The following is a 21,714-nucleotide window of genomic DNA, read 5'->3' as shown; positions in this document are numbered from 1 at the left end:
TCAGAAACAATCTCTGATGTGTTGGACCAAAATCCATCGACTGAGACATGGAGCAGTCAGCACCTCTCTGTACTAAGCTTATTAGAAATTAAGTCTTTCAGGGTACCAAAAAGGAAATGCATCATAAAAGTTAATTGGCTTTAATAGAAATGACAGCCTGAGAAGTGTTTAGATAAAAGGGAGCAATGGTGTCAGGAGGGAAACTTCTGCAGCTGAGTCCATGAAGAGCTTCCCAACTACAATAAGCTACTGTGTTATTATTAACACAATAACCTAACAGGTGATCAGAGGAGCAGAATTGCAAAGGACCCCTCCAACCTCTGTGCAGAGCGAGACTGTCAGGATTTGCAAGAGGATACTCTGATGTGCTCTGTGTAGCAGGAAATAGTTCCTATTGCCATCTGAAAGTGCTCTTAGATTCCAGAGCCAACAGCCTCTGCCCCAGCTCGTATTTCAGGCATCCCATGACCCCAGTTAAGCAGCTGTATGATGACCTGAACCACATGAATGTTTTTAAGAGTCTCAATCATAAACCAGGAAACTTTCTACTTAGAGTAACAGAAGAGAGGCTGTGGTGGAGGGTGGGGAAATACAGATCTGCTTTTCAGGCTGCCCTGAGTTAATACCGAACAATTCCCTGCAGTGACAGCCTGCAGACCACACCCCAGGAGCTTGTGGCACACTGGGCTCTCCTCCTCTGCCCCACTTCAATGACTCCTGCTCTGTGTCGTGCCTCTCTAACCCCACTCCGGGCTTTAGAGAGTCCTGGCCTCCTTTCTCCATCTGCTCTGGCTGTTTCAGCACCTTCTCCACTCTGACCTCAGTCAACACTGCTTGGTTTGTTTTTTCCCTCCTTCCAACTTTGTCTCCTTTAAGTTTAGGATGGGTACGCTGGGGATGAAGATCTTTAAGAGCTACAGATCCACGTCACACCCTCCGGTCTGCTCCCATGGGTGGCTGCATTCCTGACCCAGGGTGCCACGAGGCCACGGTGTGAATGCCGGCGAGGGCAGAGCGCGGTGTGCCAGGACACGCGCCCGGCTCTGTGCCACGGTGCCACAGCAGGAGCTGCTGCCAGCCACACGTGGGAGACCACAAGGGACATGCCAGCAGTTAAAGAGTAATCTGCTAAAACCTCACCCTCCGCTCCTCAGCACTGCTCCTAACTGGAAATGCTGTGCTGCTGCGCAGTGCAGGAAGGGAAATGCCTGTAAAAGCAGAAAATCATCCCCCCCCGCCCCCTTCTTTAATATCAGATAAAGACAGAACAGGCTTTCATTTTAAAAACAAACATTACAGCAAAAACCTTCATGCAAGTTTAGCAGCAACCTGAACTTCACCAAAGAAGCATTGGCAATCCTTAGCAACCCTTTTGCTTTTGCAACCTGTAATTATTCAGCAGCAAATTTTACACATTTCAGAGATTTGGATTTCAACAGCACCTTCCATCCAGAGATCTCCCAAAGTGCAGCTGCGCTTAGTGGAGTGAGCTCCAGGCTGTCTCCTGGGATTTTACCATCAGTTTTTGCCTCATTTCACAGCTGTGACATCTCAGCCCAAGTTAGACCAAGGCTCTGGAGGCTCAGGGATCTTTCTTTGCCAAGGTCACAGTGACAGTCCATGGCACAGCTGTGACACTGCCCTTAAGCCCCAGGTCCCAGCCCTGTCCTTTAAGCACAAGAAAACCCTACTCTCCCCCATCCTTTCTGTTGTTCAGCCAAGAGCAATTGGACAAAGCAGATGAAGCCTCAGTGCTAACAGCTCTTTTTTATCCCTCCTGCCACATGCCCAAGTCCCAGAAGTTTGCAATTTTAAGGGCTGATCGAATCTCACTATTCCCCCAGACTTTCCAATCACTGTTCCTTCAACTTTCACTTCAGCACCAGTCTCACAAACAAATCACACAGCCCACAATTTAGTCTTCGTATTAACAAAGCAGTGCATTCAGATTTGCTCTCCAGGTCAAACATCTCCAATCCCAAAGCAATCCCCAAGGTCCAGTGTCCCTTGGTTACCAACAAACTCTTGCCAGAGAAGCCAAGAGAGTTTATCTGTGAACGTCATCACCAGAGGTATTCAGCACTGCATGGAAACCAATCCATACATTTAAGAGTGGAATCAAAAGTCAGCACCTGAGCTTGGCAGAAATGCAGGTTTTTCACAGCTACAGTAATGCTTATACTCAATGAGACAGACACTGAAAAAAGGCCTTCAAATCGGGTCAAAACAAGCAAGCACACAGTGCTACAACCTGGCTTGGCCTATAACCTGACTGTGAGTGCTGTGCACACAGATCACCTTGTTTTAATAATTATCTCACCTGTTCCATTACACAAAGTTGAAAACTCCCTCCAACAACTTCTGCCACAAGCTCCATGTGATTTCTGCTTGCCGCCACCTCAAGAGGCAGAAGATGAGCGTTCCCAGGCTGGGGGATGCAATACAGCTCTGTGACTGCTGGGAGGCCCACGGAGAGAGCTTGACAGGTCATTTAGACCTTAGAAAGGCAAAAAAAAGCCCAACTGGCTGTCTTCACCCATCCCTGCCCTGTGCACAGACACCAAAGTGCAGCCTCATGTGAACTGAGGACAGCTTTTGCTGCCAGCTCTCCTCTGCTGAGCTTCTGGCACTTTGATGCAGAAAATAAAGGAACTGAGCACAGGGTTGGCAGCACTTTCCTTTTTCACCTCACTTTCAAAAGCCATCTCCATCAGCTTCAATCTCTCATCTGCACAATGCAGCCTGAACTCAGCAAACCCCTCCAGATTAGTGATGGGCAGAGAGAGAAAACCTCTCCATTTCCTGGCAGGGCAACAAGGAGGCTCCCTCGAGGACTGAGAGGTCTACGGTCCAAACCTGCAGCAGCTCTGACTGGAGCTCTGAGCTCAGGACTCTACCAGCCTTCAGGGGCAGTCTGGGAGACTTTGACTCAACATAAAGAGGAAAAGAGCTGGAAGTCTCCCCCAGAAAGTGCTCAGCCTTACTGCTTCAGGCCAGGGCACTGATGTGAGACGAGCACTTCAGTCTTTGTGCATGCACTGATTTTTTTTCTTTTTAATTCATTGCTTTGTGTTTACACACTGATCTTATTATTATTATCTATTATGTGTTACATAACTATATTATTATTATATATTTTTTAAAAAGACATCGTTTAAAACACCAAATTAAAAAAATATGTCATTCCTACAGCTCTTACACAGGTTCAAAGCACCCCACTTATCAGAGCAGTATCTCTGAACATTGAAGCCACAACTCCTTGATGCTGGGAACAAGGAGTGACAGGTGACAGCAGGGAGCAGAGAGAGCACGATATATCCCACTCAGAATCACAGAATTGCTAAGGTTGGAAAAGACTTTTAAGATCCTCAAGTCCAACCATCTGTTGACTTCCCTCCCTTCATCCCTGCGAGAGGACTCTAATCCTGGGGTGAAAGACCAAGTCTCCACGTCAGTATTGCAAGTGAAATGCCTTCCCCAGCCTCTGCAGCAAGAGGCAGCTCAGAGGAGTTCTAGTTTTCCTTTCTGCACCAGTGGAGAACAGCTTCAGTTTTCCAAACTATATCACATTTCCCAATAAAATAGCAGTTTGCAAAATAATTAACAGCCATTAAAATTCCCCATTAAGTTTTGCCACTAGCAACAGCAGGATCATTCTCCTCCCAGCAGCAGTGAAAACTGCTTATTTCTGTAGTAAACCCAGTGTTGTTAATGAGCCATTTTATCCCATCCAGTTTGCTTCTGAGAGCTCCCCCACCAGCAGATCCCTCTCACTGGGGAGTTTTTCATTACATATTTAACACTACCAAGAGCCTGAGCACACGGACCACCTTTGAGTTGTCACAGTGCAAGAACAGGGACATCCATCTTCTGGTTAGTGGCAGAGTGCCCTGTACTCACTGCACCCCTTACACCGAGGAGTAAAGGGGGAGAGAGCCTCTCTCCTGCCATGCTGCTTGAGGAGAACACACTACATGATCAAATTAACTAAAATAACCCCGATTCTGAAAATTAAGGCAAGAGGAAAGCCAGGCTCCAGCTTTGTGCCATCTCCCACCGATTCCACTGTCTAATATTTTGACTTGAACATTTACAAGAACAACAAAATGCTTCAGTAGCTCAACCCACCTTGGTAAGCTCATCAAAGAAATTAATGCTGCAGTGGCTGCTTACACCACTCTGCTGACAGCATTAATTACAGGCTGCAGAGGTGGATCCCAGTGACAGCAAAGGGGTCCAGGAGCTGGCTGGAAATGCATGGGAATGGGCAGATGTGCAGCCCTGTGCCACTGCTTGGGCTGGACCCAGCACTGCCCTGCTTCCTCCTGCTCCTAACTCCAAAATGCAGCATCTCCAGCACTGAGTGCAACTGAGCAACTCTGGCAGCTTCTGCTGTTTTTCTGCCAACCAACACCCAGCAGAAGAGGCCTGGAGCATCCTACTAAACACCTTTTTGAGAGCAAGCCCTACATTAACAGGAATAGGGCTGGCTAACCAAGGTGACAGGGCCCTTACAGACCATCACAAGGATAGCAATCCAAGTGTTCTGGTTCCTGGAGACAACATGGACCATTTCATCTCCTGTGAAATTAAGTGGGAGGGTTGTACTCTCCCTCACTAAACACAGGGTATAACCTTCCTCATACAAGAAGTCCTGTCCTGAAGGCATGGGCAGAAACCCACAAGCTCAGTGTGACTTGTGCCAAGAGCACTTGTGTCTGTTTTGGGAGATGCAGGAGATCTGATCCTCATTGCTAGATCTGTGATCAAGCATAAGGTCCCTTCCCGGCTGTTTTTGTCTGGGAAAAACACAGGCTTAAAAATATTTCTTATTTTTCCAGTCAGCTGTTTGTAAAAAAATGCTTTTGAGATGTTTCTCACATTTCACAGGCTGAGGCAATCCCACTCCAACTCTCCATCAGCACCCAGTTAGTGCTACAACAGAGAAACCCCATTTCTTTCTGTTCATCTGATCATAAAGAATCACTCCCAGGGAAAGGAGCCCACCCCACCAGGAGCATCCAACGAGGTCTGGATCTCACACGAGCAGCTGCAACCAGTACAGTTGTATAATGGAAACCTGACCTACAAACCCTGAACCAAATTCTAGTTGTTCCCTTTGAGAAGTGAGCACGTGAAGGCCGCACACGTCTTCTGCCCTGGCTGCTGCCTCCTCCCACAGCTGTAACCCCAGCTTGGCTCCACATCCTGACAGGACTGTTACCTCTCCTCCATCCAGCAGAGCTGGGAGGAAGGGGACCACCAGCAATAAGTGAGTTAAAATGGGCCCTAATTGCATAAATTGCATCATCCATGCCACCTACAACTGAGGGATGGCCGTGTTTTGGTGGCCGAGCTCTCCACACATCACCACCCACTTCTGGGTTGAAGGAAAGGAACACAAAGGAACAGCTGGTGCTGCCTCTTCCACCCAACAGGGCACCAGCAGCACTGGAGCAAGGGAACACATCCCTCATGGAGCAAATGGCCCCATACCTGCTCTGGGGACAGAACAGCTGTGTGGGCTCTAAGGACAACCAGGTGACACAGAGAGCTTTTGGGACAGACAGCATTACCCTCTCTGCTGCTGGAGCCTTGCTCTCCAGTGCAACCCCAGTTCCCCAGGAGGGCTCTTTCTCTACACAGACCCAACAAACCAGATGGGTTTGAGGTGGTTTGTGCCTGTAACGCACAGCAGCATCAAAGACGTTAAGAAGAAGAACATATTGCACCAGAGAGTCTAACAAATAACACACCCATAAAAGCAGAGACGAAAGCTCAGCACAAGCAGGCAAATCACAGCAGCTGGGAACTGCAGAGTCACCCTGGGAAGGGGACAAGAGGCAAGGCAAAGCCATCTCCTCCTCCACCGCAGCACCAGCCAGGAGGGCCCCGGTCAGATGGGAATTCAGACACACCTGAGCCCCAGAGAGCTCAGCAAGATGCACAAACCTTCCCTTGGGTTTCTACTCTGCAGTAAAATTCCAAGAAGCATTAAAAGGAGGTCTCGAAAGGACTGTGAAAAGAACAGGAGCTCTCATAAGGAGGTCCTTACACTGTCAGCAGTTCTGAGATGCTTTGCAACCATCTGATCCCTCCTTCCCCCACACAAAGTATGTAAATCAAGGAGTTTCTTCAGAGAGTGGACTAGATTTGAATGACAAGGTTTCCCAGCTCCTTGGCTGGAAATCCCTTCCTTTCCTACAGTCTTGCTGGAAATACAGAGAAATCTGCTGTTGATGAAGCACATTCCCAGCAGCAAAAGCCAGCAGTGATGGAGAGGGGCCAGGCTACGCTGACCCACTGACCAGTCCTTCTCTGCCACACTCCTGGGCCAGCTCCCGCGTGTCCATGCCACACAGGGTACAGCATCTCCCTTCATGGATGACGCTTCCCTCTCACAAGAAAAACAGCTGGATAAAAACTGCCCTGTTGGACTTACCCCAAGAAAAAAGCCAACCCAGTCTGCAGTCAGGAAGGGGCTGCATGAGCCAGCAGGGAAGATGCTCCTTCACCCCCACCTGCCTTTCCCAGAGGGCAGTTTGAGCGTGTTACAGCCACCAGGAGCACAGTGAGAGAGATTTTAGCCATCACACGTAACCACAGTGGATAATAACTCACTGAACACCTGATTTACTTAATGACTGTACCAGCAGCTTTGCAAGACGTGGGTGATTCCAGAGGCAGTCAGTGCTTTGCTGCTGCTCCGAGTCACAGCAAGTGCAGCCAAGCCCCACAGCAAGGCAGGAACACTGAGATTTCCCCCAACTGTTCTGATCTTGTCTCACAGTATTGAAAACTGGGACCTATCGAGGCCAAACAAGCCATGGCATTCACGGAACTCTGCTGTGGCTGGGAATGCTGTAAATCACATGCAGGGACAGGCTCCTCATGCAGAAGTGACAAGGAAGATGCATCTGCAATGATTTTATGGCACATCAGCATAGAAAATGGTTTTATGTTCCTAAAAGCAGGTGATTAAAATTCCAAGATGTCACAGATTTTAATCCTGAGCTAATTTTTTCCTCTCTTCTACGCTGTATCATACATCACCGCTATCAAGAGAGCAGAACTCTCAAAAATCAGATGTCCTGAAGCTAGAGTACAAGAAAATTATGTTTTCTACAGCAAATCAGTTCAACAGAGGCTCAATAAAACATGATTGATAATTAGTGTTTTCTTTTTGGCAGCTAGTAGCAATTGTCTTCTCCTTAAGCCTGGTGCATTTGCCAATTTAAAACTAATCTGTCCAAAAATGAAACAAAACATCTTCAAAAAAAAAATCCCAGTGAATATTGGTTAAGATTTACAAAGTTCTACAGCAGAGTGTGACCTGCTACAGCATCAGACAACTCAACAGTAATGAGGGTAGAGCTGAGACAGCCTTGTGGAAAGAGCCATCAGGCAAATGGAAAATGGATGGGAATAGCTAAATCAGTTTAGATTTCCTTAACAGAGGTAGATCAAAAGAAAACTAACCCGATTAGGAGGGAGAGAGACACTGAGCCAGATTCATGGAGCAAAGCAGAACAGCTATAAAGTGATATTTATGCCTGTTTTCCTTTCCAGGGCTGCACAAAGCACCAGCATGTACCAGTAGGTCTGGCCCAGATTTATGGGCTAAGGGTAGACCCTTTTAAACAAGGACAGCTTCTCTTCCCCAGCTTACTTTCCCAGTTAAGCAACTGTCCAAAAAAAAAAAAAAATTAAAATAGGCCATAAAAAAGCCTTCCCAATTTAATTAAATAGAGTAAGTGATAGTCATTGCCTCCTGGCAGTGCCATTCTCCCTGCTTGGGGCACCTTGTCCTGGTTACAGCAGGGCAGGGATGCACTGCCAGAGCCTGGCTTTTGGCTCAGCCCAGTTCACACAGCACCAGATTTGGTGCCAGCACTGGCTGTGGCCATGCACAGGCCCCTGAGCATCCTGCCCTGAGGGTGCAGGCTGGTGTAGTTACACGGCCCCTGACACCAGGCAGGGCACATCCCTGCTGCTGCTGGCATGCTGCAGCACTGAATATTGCACCAGTACAACACACACCCGCCCCAGGAGCACCGTGCCTGCCTTCCCGAGGAAAGCCTGACACAGATCCTGGTCCCTGAACCAGCCACCACCTCCTCCAGCAAACCCTCTGCTGCCTGAGATGAGCCCACTGCTGCTCAGAGCTGCCACCACTGCTGCCAGGCTCAGTTCAGCTGACTGCAGCACTCAGTGCTTTGCTGGGTGCCCAGGCTCCTCATTAGCCACCACCCCAGCACCCTGTGCCATGGCCAGCACAGCCACCAGCCTCCTCCTCAGCCCCAGGGCCCCTTTGCAGCAACACCCACCCGGGCTGCCAGGGTAAAAAGCTCCCTGAAGGCACTCCTGCTGTCCCCAAACCCCACGGGAAGGACTCACTGCCCAGAGATAATGACAGCACAAAAGCTCCCTGCCACCAGCAGTCTCAGAGAAGGCCACCCTGGCTGTGTCCCCACATGCTCTTGGCAGCCTGCTGCTTTCCAGAGCTGTGTGTGTCCCAGGGCATGTGCGAGCACAGGTACACAGCTTTTTTCCAAAGCAAATGCACTCCCAGGCTGACACTTTTGTTCAGGTCAAACACCTATGCCCCTATGCACCTATAACAGCATTTTACACCATCACTCTCCACACCACAAATTGGGCCAAATCTAAAGAGGTTTTTGTTGCTGAGGAGGCTGCCCCAGAGCCAGGGCAGGCTGCACCCTGATCCTGCAGCTTATGCCTCCTGCTCTGACAGGGAGACCTCCAGCCTCCCCTTCACCTACCCCATAAGCATTTCCACCAGCAAACCCTCTCCAACTCACAGCTCCATGTTTCACCCTCCTGGCTTCCACCCCAGCTGTGGAGAATTCAGACATCGCAACAAGAGCAAAGGGATGCCCCTAATAAAACAGCCCAGTGTCCTCTCATATTTTAGTGAGAGATAATAAACACAGCCAAAGCTTTGCATGAGTCCCACCAAACCTCCACATTCCTGCACGAGTCAGACACCACCTGACACCTCCCAAGGAGCTGATATTGCATTGGATGTTATTAGGATCTAACACAGAAGCTGTTTTGGGACAGGGCAAAACCAACTTTGCCCACTGCAGTGACAATAAACACCCTCCTCATGCCTTCCAGTCCCAAGATCCTGTGGTCTCTGGGTGACCAAGCTGTTATTTTCATGTCCCAGTCCCACAGGAACCAGTGCTGGGCTTTTAACCCCATGGCTCAGCCCGCTGGGTTTCGAAGGCCTCTCCAGCTGTGACACCTCAGGACCCCCACCCACGATGCTCCATGAGGAGCTCTTTGCAGAGGGTCCAGCAGAGAAGCACAGCTGACAAATGAGGTGCCACAGCCATGAGCAGTGTGGGACAAGGAGGAGCTCTAAACAGATGTGAGCAGCTCAGTGGGTAGGTAAACAGGATCCCCACTTCTTTCCTGTTCCACGGCTGGAAAACCCACAGGCCCTTCCTGCAGGAAGGGAAGGAGGAGGGTGGGGAGCCTACAGCACTGGGGTCAGCTCCCAAAACTGGGAACTGGCTGTCCCAGGGACCTACTCCTCCCCATGGCACACACAAGATGTTTTCACTGCTGCTGGGAACTCCTGGTTCTGCTCAGGGTGACCCCTGAGGGATCATGCCATGCCAGTGTATTTTAATTCCATGGGTCAGTGATTAATGGGGTGGTCTGTACAGCAGCATCCAGCAGGAAGGAGCTGAGTGTTCTTCATGTGGACTCTGTGCCCTATGGAGCACAGTGCATTAGGTGACCAAACCGAACTGACTGCAATAAAGTCAAAATACCCAAATATCTTTGGAGGTCTGTGCCAAAATGCTCAAGGATCCACAGGAAACCCCCAGTCAGTGGTAGCTGAAGGTGCTCCTATCAGAGCTTGGTCCAGGATGGATGAGTGAGGAATGTATCTGTGGAAGCATGAGAATGACACAAGGATCAAGCAAAGCCAGATGGCCACACCTCTGGCTCATCACCCCTGCCCTGCTCTGGGCACAGCTCCTTCCACTTTTATCTGCAATCCACGCTGTCAATCCCACCTCACAGGAGAAAAATCAGACAACAAATATTGCCCTTGAGCTACAAGACAAGTCTCTGGATGTAAGCAAAGCAAGAAGCATTTCCTGTTCGCTTGTTCCCTGCAGGGTAACTGACAGATCAGTGCTGCAAACATTCCCATTACTGAACACGTGGCAAATCCTGGCGCTCCGACTGATACAGCGCAATGATGACCCAAGTCCTGAATTCATGCTACAGATCCAGTGCTGACCTGTACTCAGATGACAGCTTTCCTGGCTCTAAAGAGTGGTAGAAAATTGCCACAAATGAGAGTAATTTGGGTCAGGGGACAGAGCAGCAGCTTTTTCATAGCTATTTCACAACTGCATGATTGAAGTTATAAGAAATAAATTTCCTGTGAAAGCAAAAGGAATCCTGCTTAGGTGCCCTTCAGATGAAATTTTAACCTCATTTGCCCTCTTAATAAAAGCAAAATGGACTTGCAGCACCTCTCCATGACCCACTGTCACCTACCAACCAGACAGGCTGTGGTTTTGGCACGGCATCCAGCAGCAGGTTGGAATCTGGCTGGTTACAGCCTAGACTGGAACTTCATCTCACATTCAGGACGTGCATCACTGCTGTGACACCATCAGCTTTAGGGGGAAAGAAACCCCTGTGATAACTGCCTGACAGGCAGGAGGATGTCACTGCAGATCCACAGGGACTGTCCTCCTTCACTGGAGCTCTGGCTCTTTCTAACGCCTGCTATTTCAGGCTGTTACACCCAAATTTTAATTAAAACAAGAGGCCCATTTAAGCTCCTGTGGAGCCCTGATCCAGCCTTGCTAATTAAAGACAAACTGACAGGATCTGAAATGATAAAATAAACCAGGTCTGAAAAGTTTGAGAGGCACAGGACGAGTCTGAGCTCTAAGTAGGTTGAAATTTGCTCTCCATGCAAGCACTGTGTGCTGTCCAGCCCCAGGTTTCTAAGCGAGGTCCTGGTCTCTGTGGAGCTGACAGACTCTCCAGAGGGTTCATCAACGCACCCCAGGTCGGGTCTCACCTGTCTTCTCTGACAGGACATAGGATCTGAACCCAGTGCTGGCAGACAGACACAGGAAGTTCTCTCCATGTCCTTAACCTGAGTGAAACAGCTGTCCTTTACTGCAGGGTCACTGCACCTTCCCAGCCCCAAGAGGCTGAGAGCTGCGATGGATTTCCAGGTGGATTCCTTGTCCCAAGTCATGGGGCAAACCACAAACATCCTGCAGCAATGAAACCTTGGTGCAGCAGAGCTTCTCCGTTCCTGTGCAAGGACTTTGTGCTTTTCATCCCACATTATTGAACAGGGTAAAAATTTGCTGTTATTGGTAAGGACGGGCTTGACACAGAGAATCCTTCAGATCAGATAATTTAAAAGACCATGAATACACCAAGCCATTGTGTCTCAGTCCTCATCATTGCAACCAGAAGCATGGAAGTATCAGCACCTCGCCCCTCACCCTTGCTGCTCCAACTGGAAACACTTTGGAGGTGCCACCCACTAACACATGGATGTGTCCAGACAGATGCAGGTGTAACACAGGACAAAATAGAAGCTGTGTGCAGGTAACTGCCATGAAAACCATCAGCTGCCAACCAGGTGAAAACAGGGCTGGAGCAAGCAAGGAGAAAGGTGTGAGAGTGACTTTGAGGTTAATTCCTGCTCTAGTCTCCCTTTTCTAGAGGTTAACTCTACAGCAGTAGCCCTTAGAACAAAAAAAATATGAGTGCTGTTTGGTGGTGCTGTTATGGAGGAGGATTGTGGTGCTTTTTATCTAACAGGATTTCTCGTCAGCCGAGGTAAAGGCAGACAAAGCTAAATGAGACTTTGGAAGTTTCCCACTACATTTCAGAGCTTGATGCTCTTACACTCAAGGCAGAGACCTTCTTGCCACTTTGAAAGCACAGCCCAGCACAGCAGACAAGACCACCAGGGAAATGTGAATTAAGGCCTAGCTTGAAAACCTTGACTAAACTGAGAAATCCTGCAAACTGCTATAAAAACGTATTCAGAACAGGAGAAACACCCTAGAGTAACTAAAGCCCCTTTCCCACATGAGTGGCATTTGCAGCCAGCCTACCTCATGCTATCCAGGGAACCCAGAGGCCACATCCAGCAAGAAAAAGTTGCAAATTGCAGGGACCTCAGTGGAAACTGCATCTGCTTGCTAGGAGCTGCACATGGGCTCTTGTTCCCCGAATTAAAAGGGAGTGCAAGGTGCTTGATTGCATCTTGGCTCTTGATTACAAATGCACCAGCAGCCAGAATTAAACAGTTGGCTTCCTGGCCTAATATTTAGCATCCTTTAGTGCTGGGTTAGAGGGTGGGCAAGGCTTAGGGGATGTTTTTATATACCAGCATCTTTTTTTTTTTTTTTTTTTTAATTTTTTTTTTTCTCAAGACATTTGCAGTGAATGATAACATATCCCAAAGATCTGGGCTGGCTCCAGAGGAAAAAACAAGCAGTGGAAGTGTCTGTGGAAGCAGCTCTGCACTAGGCTATAAGGCACTGCCTGAACCAGCTGCCATAGCAACTGCTATTAAAGAAAGAATTAGAGCATTCTTCAAGGAAGTAGGAAAACTCCCAGTCAAAAAGCATAAGGATGAGATGCAAAGCAAAAAAAAAAAAAAAAAAAGGAGAATAAATACAAGCAAGTAGGAAAAATATGTACAACTGAATGAGAAGCAGGGCCACTTGCACAGGTAGGTGTGCTCTGGTGTTGTGGAGATGCCTATAAATACACTAAGATACCTAACTCCACCCTCATTAGCAAACATTTTAGATACAGTTGATCCTGCCTTGGGGCAGGAGGTGGATTACATGACCTCCTGAGGCCCTCTCAACCTCTATTTTCCATGATTCTAGGAGGGAGAAATCTACACCAGCTGAGCTGAGCTGGCCCCATTCCAGAAAGCCAGGAATTTAAATCTGGAAAAAAAATAGATTTAATCCACTTTTCAAATTCTCCTTGACCAGGAGAAAGGGGCAGAAAGCAGAGCCTGCAACCACAGCTTACAGGCAAGTTCCTCCTGGCCGGAAATGCGTTTTCAACCATACCAGGGGTAAAGCAGCAACATCATGTTTCGCCCTTCAAGAAGGATTCACCCCAAAAGTATTCATTTTCCCACCAACATAAATTTGCAGAGAACAATCATATACGTGGCTGCAGACCTGTGGTTTGGGTTGTGGGCTGTTTTGCAGGGGGTTGTTTTACAAAATACACTTGAAAACAGAATGATGCTGCAAAAAGCCAGAGAGCTCTCGGGATCGATCAGGCTCATGTCCTACATCCCTGGATTAGATCCCACACCACAGCCCTGCAGCAGGACAGAGCCTTGGCTCTCAGAGCTCACAGCCAAGGAGAGAAAGCAGACGAAATTTCACTCTGGGTTGTGCTGCTTATTACACAGAAGACACCAGAGGTCCCCGACGGAGCTGCTGTTTATGCTCTCCGGTTCCTCGCTCTTGGAGTGGGACAAAACACACGGTGAACGGAGCGCAGGAAACAGCACACACCTGGGAAGGCAGCCAGGCAGGCAGGAAACACACTGCCTGCACGAGAAAACCCCGTGTGCCAGCCCCTCGAGCAAGGATGTGGCTGGGCTGTAGGGTCTGCCCTTCCAGGCGTTATCCCACCGAGCAGGCAGCCAGGCGTGCTGCTCTCAGTGCTCCATCCCATCCACGGCCAGGCCTTGGCCCCCCTCGTGCACATGGCAGGCAGTGGTCAACTCAAGAGAAAACACAAGGACAACCAAGCCAGGGAGTTTCAGGCTATAAAGAGCCACTGACACATCAGCAAGTAATTCCAGGCTCAGACTGGGAAGTGCTGGCTTCGACATTTGGAGGAGACACCAGGAAACAAGCAGGCATGCAAGGCTTTCTCCATGTCACAGGAAGCAGAGCAGCCAGCACAGGGAAGGGAAAGGTTAAATGCCACTGATTTAGCACCTGTAGGCAGGGACATCTCCAGGCACCTGGTTGAATTAAGGTCCCATTGATAATCTGCCTTGGGCTCACAAAAGTCTGACGTTCCTGGCGAAGGCGGCTGCTGCATCCTGAGCCCTCCCTGCCGTGATTTGGCTGGGCAGGGCTTGAGAGCAGATGGTGACCTTACATATCCTACCTACTGCACCTTGCAGGCACAACCTGAGGAGTTCCAGCCTCTCCTTCCCATTGCCCAGATCTCCTTTGGAGGCAGGAATACTCCTCACACACAGCCACACTAACACCATTGACAACACCAATAAACCAAAGAAATGTCCAGTTTGTATTTAGGTGCACGTGCAACCAAGGAGACATTGAGTTTCTCCTCCAAAACACACTGTAGCCAAATGTTGGAAGGTGATTAAGTGACTTAAGCTACGTCTGGTAAGAAATGAAATCTTGACAACAGTCATTGGCCAATCCCTGTTTGATTAAAAACACCTTAAACCCAAACAGTCCATTCTTACCGGCAGGACAAGAAGTTTGAATGCAATGTTCATTCATTACCCTGTAATTCTATTACAAAATACACCAGAAATATTTTCAGTGGTATCAGAAATTGTGGGAGGCAGCACACATGTAAAAGCCAGAAAATGAAATGATGTGAAAATGACCAACTTTTGAGGGGGGAAAAAAAAGAAAAAAGTATTTCTGATCAAACTTTTTTGTTTAAAGAAAAATTTTCAAATGAATTGTTGAAGTTGAGTCCAGATTTGGGGAAGGAGAGGGCCTCATGCCAGGAAAACCTGAGGTGGACTTCCAGCATTAATTTCAAAACAGAGTTGGCATTTGAAGCTCTTATGAATATAATTTCCCCACTTGATTGAATTTCAGAGAGATGGGGAAAAAAAATTAAAAAATATTTATGTGTTATGACAACAGAGAAAGTTGCTGATTCAATATTGCTCACACTCCCAGATGCCTCTAGTTAGCTGCCATATGCAAATCACCCCGCGTTGGCATCATATCCAAGTTGCATGAAAAAGCCAAATTAAAATGTGGCCAAATACGTGAGTCTGCTTTTGGAAGACACACCAACCCCCATTAACAAAATTAACAAAATTCATCATTTCCAAGGGCTCCCACATGCAGCTTCCTAAAGAGGACAGCTCTCATTTCCACACCCAGTGAATTTAAAGCTCAAGAAATGCCTTTGTTATTGAAAAGAAACTTTTAATTTCTGTCTCAAGCCATTCCCAAATACCCAGATACACCAGACTGATGGTGATAAGAGATCTTTTCTTTTCAGAGCCCTTCAAAGGGCACAAAACCCCGGGGAAAAAGCTTCTCAGACAGATAAATGCACTTACTCACAGACCTGGACACAGGAACCCCACGAAAAAAAGCTTCAGTAGAGTAATAATGTGGATGGAAAATTAAGGCACCTCATAAAAGGTTTGAAGTAACAAGGGAACAGATCACATCAGCTTGGAAAGGTTAAAGAAAGCAATTTATAGACACTAATTAGGGCCTCTTTTAAAAGTGCCTTTGCAAATGGCAAGGTTGGGTTTATTCCAGAGAGGTGCAAAGGGAGCGTGGTCGGAGCTGCCTGGGGATGCTCCCGGAAGGGTGGATGAGCCTCACTCGGCATCACAGCACAGGAACGGGAGATTTGAGGGATGGCACAAAGGGAAGCAGGGAGAATGTGTTTATATGAACAAGTTGCTTCCTCCCCAGGGAAATCTTCCCCCACAGGACCCAGTGAGCCCCAAGCTTATGCCCTCTGCTCTGCCACTGGGAACTGTTTTGCCGAATGCCAAGTCCAAGGTCACCAAACCCGCGTTTTCCTCCACTTTCAGGCTCACCAGCCATAAGGATCTGCATGGCTGAACTCCTGCAGAAGCACTGCTTTATGCAACGCTCTGGCTCTGATAAAGTTTTGCTTGCAGGATGAAGTGCCAGGAGGTGGGAGATGAAGGACTCCGCAGCGATGCTTCCTGCAGCCATCGCCGGGGGGGCAGCGGCTGCCTGTGGGAGGCACCTCTCATCCCAGAGCAGGAAAAACCAGGGCACCTCTGGCACTGCTGGAAGGTGAATCAATCCTTGGGGTCTCTACTTCCCTGCTGGCTCCTTGAAGGGAGCCCAGCTCACCCTGAAGCCAATTCCAACACCTCCAGTTGGTGTCATTCAAGCGGGAGCTCCCCCAGCAAACAGCCCAGGTGTGCAAAGGGACCTCCAGACAGCAAATGCCACACGTCTGTACAAGCAGCCACTTTACCCACCTCTGGGATCTGTTTTTTCAGTTTACAGAACACCAGCTTGTCTCCCCATGCTCTGAGGATGCTTTTAGAGGAACTCAGCGATGTAGAAAGACCTGGACACGACAGCCCTTGCTGCTTTTGGGGACAAGGTGCTGCCCTGGGAATGGCAGGACCAGCCTCCTCTCCATGGTTTCAGTCCATCACCTCGCAGAACAGCCTCAAAGGGCCACAGCCCTCAGCAATTTCTTATCTCCTCACAAATCCTTTGCAATCACTACAGTAGCTCATAAAGCATTCTTTTATTGCATTATAAAGCAACTCCTTCGCAGCCATCGGAGCAGCCCAGAGGCTGCACCCAGCACCACACTCCCTGTAAGCTCTGTGTGGGCTGAGGGTCCTCCCTTTTGCACCATCCCTTTGAAACCAGCTCAGATTGAGCCCAGAGCCACATGAAGACTTGAACATATTTCCACTTAAAATGGTGGTGCTGCATGCTGCCTTTCCCGAGCATTCCCACAGAGGAGAGGGGACCAGGTCCAGTCTGACAGCTGGGAGTGCTCTGGTCTCCCACCTTAGAGCTCCCCAACGAGCTGTCTGGAGCTATCTCAGCTCGCCAAACTGAAGGTGCAGGCAGCACTGTGCAGCCCAGGGGCACTGCTGCCCTCGGTGTGGGGTCACTGCCCATCGCCTCGCTGTCCCCAGTGCGACTGTCCGCTCACGTCTGCCACCAGCGTGTGTGCAGCGTGCTCCTCGCCCCGCTTCTGTCAGCAGAGATCCAAAGGAGCTTTTAATAGCAGCTTGTTTGTGAAACCTGGGATGTTTTGACAGAGCTGTTGCAGAAGATGCAAGGCACAAGCCGACAGGAGCCATCACCCCTTCGCAGCTCCTGCCCACGCTGGGGCTGATGGTCCCCAGGAGCCTTGAGCCTTCATTCCTGCTTGACCACCAAACTGACACCGTGGAACCACAGCGTCATTTAGGTTGGAAAAGCCTTCCAGGATCATCGAGTCCAACCATTCTCCCAGCACTGCTAAGGCCACCACTAACCCATGTCCCCAGGGGCCACCTCTATGCATCTTTTAAATCCCTCCAGCGATGGTTACTCAACCACTGCCCTGGGCAGCCTGTGCCAGGGCTGGACAACCCTTTTGGTGAAGAAATTTTTTGTAATAACCAATCTAAACTTACCCTGGGGTGCAACTTGAGGCCATTTCCTCTTGCCTTTCACTTGTCACCTGGCCCACAGTAGCTCTCTCAATTACACCCCGGCAAGAGGACAGTGAAAGCAGCATGTCCAGGACCTCAGGACCCCTGAAGAGCAGGGCTGGGTTCTTCACCCACCAGCTCCATCCTACAGGGCTAAACTACCACCTCAGGAGGTGGTCATACACACCACAGCCTCAGCCATCATCTGGACAAAGAGCCAAGTCACTGCCCAGCTCCACTTTCTCCTCCCTGATTTCATTGCACAGCACCTACCATCCTCCCCTCTCCCACTTCAGGGGTGAGAATGATAAAAATAAACAGCAAAGTCACAAGGAATGGAAATGGCACAGCCACCCAGAGGCAGCTTGGAGGTGACACGTGCCAGCTGTGCCCCCAGCTCCAACCTTCCTCACACTGACTTCCCAACCTCTTAATCATTTATATTTCACCTCCCCCTCCACATCCCACATGGAAACAAAAGATGATTCATATATCAAAATAATCACCTGGGACCTCTGAAAGCCCACGAGTTTCCTCACTTCCTTGATAAGGAATTTTGCCAGTTTGGCACCTGGGTTTGACTGTCCCCTCCTCTCTTTATACTGGTCCCACATCACAGAGGGGGCAGAGCAGGCACAGAACCTGCCCACACACTGATTAATTAAATCAACTGAGCACAAAACAAATTCACTGTAAAAACTTGAGGCATCTGAAAAATCCAGCCACTTGGGAAGCACCTGTGCCGTGGGAATACTGCCCCTCATCCTCTCCATAGGGTGGGGAGGTCGATTTTCTGTCAGCAGGGAAGTGGCTTTACAACATTTGAGTTTTATCACCAGCATCACGTTGGAAAGAGCAGCTGCTGGTCCAAGCCCACCATGTGGACAAGCCCATGGAAAAAGGTCAACAGGATTATGGTGCCAGAAGAGACCTGCAGCGATGGATTTTCCCTCACAGGAGGAAAAGAGTGAAGCTGGGAGCTGAAAGCTCAACTCTGCAGCTTCAGCAGTGAACTATCCACATCCACATGCGGTGCAAGACCACTGTCCACAGGACCCTGCCACTGGAACACTGCTGTCACTGCCTGCACACACAGCAGCCCTGCCTGCTTGCTGCCATCAGGGAGCACAGCCATCCTTCCCCAGGCCCTGATCACAAACACCTCCACCACTCCTGCACCCCTCACAAAATGAGAAAGCATCTGTAGGACAGACAGTGAAGGAGCTTTCCTCCTTCCAAATGGCCCAGATCCCAAACCAGAAAGAGCTAAAAGCAAAACTACGAGGCTGGGCCTCTCGTAGATCCATCACACCCCCCACCACAGTGCTGAGCAGAGGCACCAGCGCTGCACAGAGAGGAAGATGATAAAACTCTCATCATCTGCCCCAACGCTGTGACCTGTCAGGGGCAGCTGAACAGCTGGGTATGAAACCCAAACCACAACCTGCCAATACCTGCCAGCACAGGCAGAGGTGCTACAAGTCACAAACCTGTCCTTTCAGGCAATGCCAGCACTCACAGCTTCACAGCTGGCTTCACTGTAGGAGCCCTCCTAGAAGACCACAACAGCTCAGGGAGAGAAACACGGGATCACTGGAGCAAAGAGCTGGAAAGAGCTACAAAACCTCTAGAGCAAGGAAGGAACAAATAAAAGCCTGCAGTTCCAGGGCATTATCACAGGTCTGCTGTCCCAGGGAGGTCACAGACACACACACAGAACCAGAGCCACAGCAGGGCTTGGCTAATGCAGTGACAGTGACCAGGCAGTGCCACCACTGTCCATGCTCTGCTTCCGAACAGGAGCAAAACACACACACAAGGACAAGTTACAGTGCACAAAAGCCTGCTCAGAAACAGGGACATGACTTTGGGGAGATTCTTCACGACACAAGAGTAGGTCCTCGCCTTCCACTCACGCACCAGGCAAGGATACACTGCCTCTTGCAGAGGGTGCTGCAAACTAGAGCAGCATTCTCTAGCAGAGATGCTCAGCTGGCCAGGTTTCCTAAGCACCCTCCTCTGCCATGCCAAGGGATCAGGAAGATCACACCAGTTTCGTTACCTTGCAGAGCACCAACCCCAAAGGCTGCTCCAGCTCTGCTGCAAGAGATATTTTTACTCCTCTGCAAAGGAGCACTCTCCAGCTCCCCAGAGCTCACAGGTTTTCCCCCATGCTGTCCTGAGGCTAATGGTTATCGACTTTTAGACATATTTTTTTTCTCCTCCCCTCAGATTTTGTAGCAGAAGCAAAGCACTTTCATCCACTTTGAAATGGTGCAATTAAACCAATTTCTGAACAATTTGCAGTTCTGTTCTTCATGAAGCACTAAGCAAAGCCACGCTTCCCAGTATTTTGGGAAAAAATTCATCCATCCACATAGCTCTGAATCCACGCCCTCAAGCAGGGAAGCTGAAGAGATTTACACTGACATGTAAATCCCTGCGACAGACTTCCATAAAACCACTGAGAGGCACACCCAGAAGGCAAGGAAGTGTTTCACACCTCCTGTAAGTAGGAAGTGTGAGAAGGAAAGAGATGAAAGCTGCCTTCCTTCACCCAAACCTCAGTCACAACTCCTGCCCTATCCTGGCACTCATGCACCCACTCCTGATGCCAACCAAGGTAACGCTGGTGTCACATGGGGCTTTGGGGACCTCAGAGCTGTATCACTGCATCAGAGATGGCAACGCTTTAAAGCCCAACACCACACCAAGGGCAGTCCATGGATGACAGCACAGATGCCTCTGCACACCAGAGAGGACTTCACACCACATGGAGCTCACAGGCAGCCAGACAAAACCCGCCAGGCACAAGTGCCGTACCTTCCTCCACGTCATTCCTCAGAGAAGCCTCCAGCAGAGCAACGCTGGCTTCAAAAGACACTTTCTTTCTGTTCACAGCATTTCTCTTCTTTTCATGCTTCCTCTTCTTGTGCTGCATCTCCTTCTCGTACTGGGCCCATTTCTTCAGCTGCTGAGCCCTCCGTTTCTGGGCTGCCCGCAGCCTCTCCAGCGTGGGCACCTTGTCCAGCAGCTGCAGCTCGGTCAGGAGGTCCACGTGGGCATCCATGGCTTCTGCCGAGAGAGGGGAGTGGGAGGATGTCCCAGTGGGAAGGGATGTCCCACCACAGGTCCTCTGGATGGCAGCCACCTGCTGCTATACCAGCATCCTGAGCTGGGGAGGGCCCATGGCAGTGTCTGCTGACAAGGAGGGGGGACCTGAAATGAAGACAAAAGCAGGAGAGATCAGGTGTCATCAAGCACATGAGTGCAGCCTGCTGGAAAACACAACAGGCAACATCTACCACTGCAAAAGGCAGCTCAGTTAACTGTGCTTTAATTGCTCTAATTGCTTTAATTGTTCTTACAGGCTTTGGTGATCCCCCCCTTCCCCCACTCCAAACATCCCAGCAAAATCCTCTTGATTAAGCAGAAGTTCCACTGAGCAACTCGTTAATTCTCCTCTCACATTAACCCTCTCCTACAAGCAGAATAAAGTCTTAGTGAGCAAAGATCTTCCATGTGCTTGATACCATTTATCAGACAACTCAGGAGCAGTTTGAGTACTGAGACTCACATCCTTCCCTGGGCTGCTCCCCTCCCTCACCCCTCGTTCCAGGTGTCCCCACCCCGCTGTCCTGCTCCCATGCACACCAGCAGCTGCCTCCCTGAGGCATTTCAGTCTGAGCAGCAAAGCACAGGTCAGAGGGAACCAAGGCTGCAGGGGCAGAGCCCAGGGCAGCCACAGACACTGGATGAGGCCATTCCAGCACAAACAACCCAGAAGCCAGAGGCTGGAGAAACCTTGGGCTGCCTGTCTGGTGTTCCGAGGCCAGGCAGGTTTTCCCAGAGGAACTCTACCCACCAGGAGCATCATCTGTGCTGCTCTTCTTCATCCATCCAGCCCCTTCTCAGCCCAGCCCCAGCTGAGGACAGATGGATAGACCTGGCTCTCATTGAGAACACTTAAAGTACCTGAGCTCTTAAAAACATGGTGTTGTGTTCATTTCTCTCTCCCTTCGGGTTTTCTCCTCACCACACACTAAATCACTCTGGTTTTGCTGTTCAGGCTCCACAAGCACAGCAGTGAGAGCAGTCAATTCACAGCTCCTGACCCTCGGTGTGACCACAACACAAACCTCTGGGCAGGGCTACCCACAGAGTGACCAACCAGGGACCCATGGGCAGCTGCCCAGTCACCTGCTGCACGGGAGGAGGAAACACACCCCAGATTCTGGGAGAGGTCCAACAGGTGCATT

At 49.5% G+C, this 21,714-nt stretch overlaps 1 protein-coding gene across 4 annotated transcripts in view; it reads right to left on the bottom strand.

Moving 5' to 3' along the window:
- The window catches only part of PPP1R16B (protein phosphatase 1 regulatory subunit 16B), a 58,701-nt gene that overhangs the window by 20,730 nt on the left and 16,257 nt on the right, over window positions 1-21,714 (bottom strand). For all 4 annotated transcript variants that reach the window (XM_069034089.1, XM_069034092.1, XM_069034091.1 and 1 more), the window contains exon 2: window positions 20,279-20,674. In XM_069034089.1, coding sequence (XP_068890190.1) covers window positions 20,279-20,525 — 247 coding nt within the window. In that variant the 5' untranslated portion in view covers window positions 20,526-20,674. The remainder of the gene's footprint in view (window positions 1-20,278; window positions 20,675-21,714) is intronic.

Source organism: Aphelocoma coerulescens, chromosome 20 (assembly GCF_041296385.1).
Source record: "Aphelocoma coerulescens isolate FSJ_1873_10779 chromosome 20, UR_Acoe_1.0, whole genome shotgun sequence".
Classification (NCBI taxonomy): domain Eukaryota; kingdom Metazoa; phylum Chordata; class Aves; order Passeriformes; family Corvidae; genus Aphelocoma; species Aphelocoma coerulescens.
Note: the sequence above shows the minus strand (reverse complement) of the source record. Positions and strands in the feature narration are given on the sequence as shown.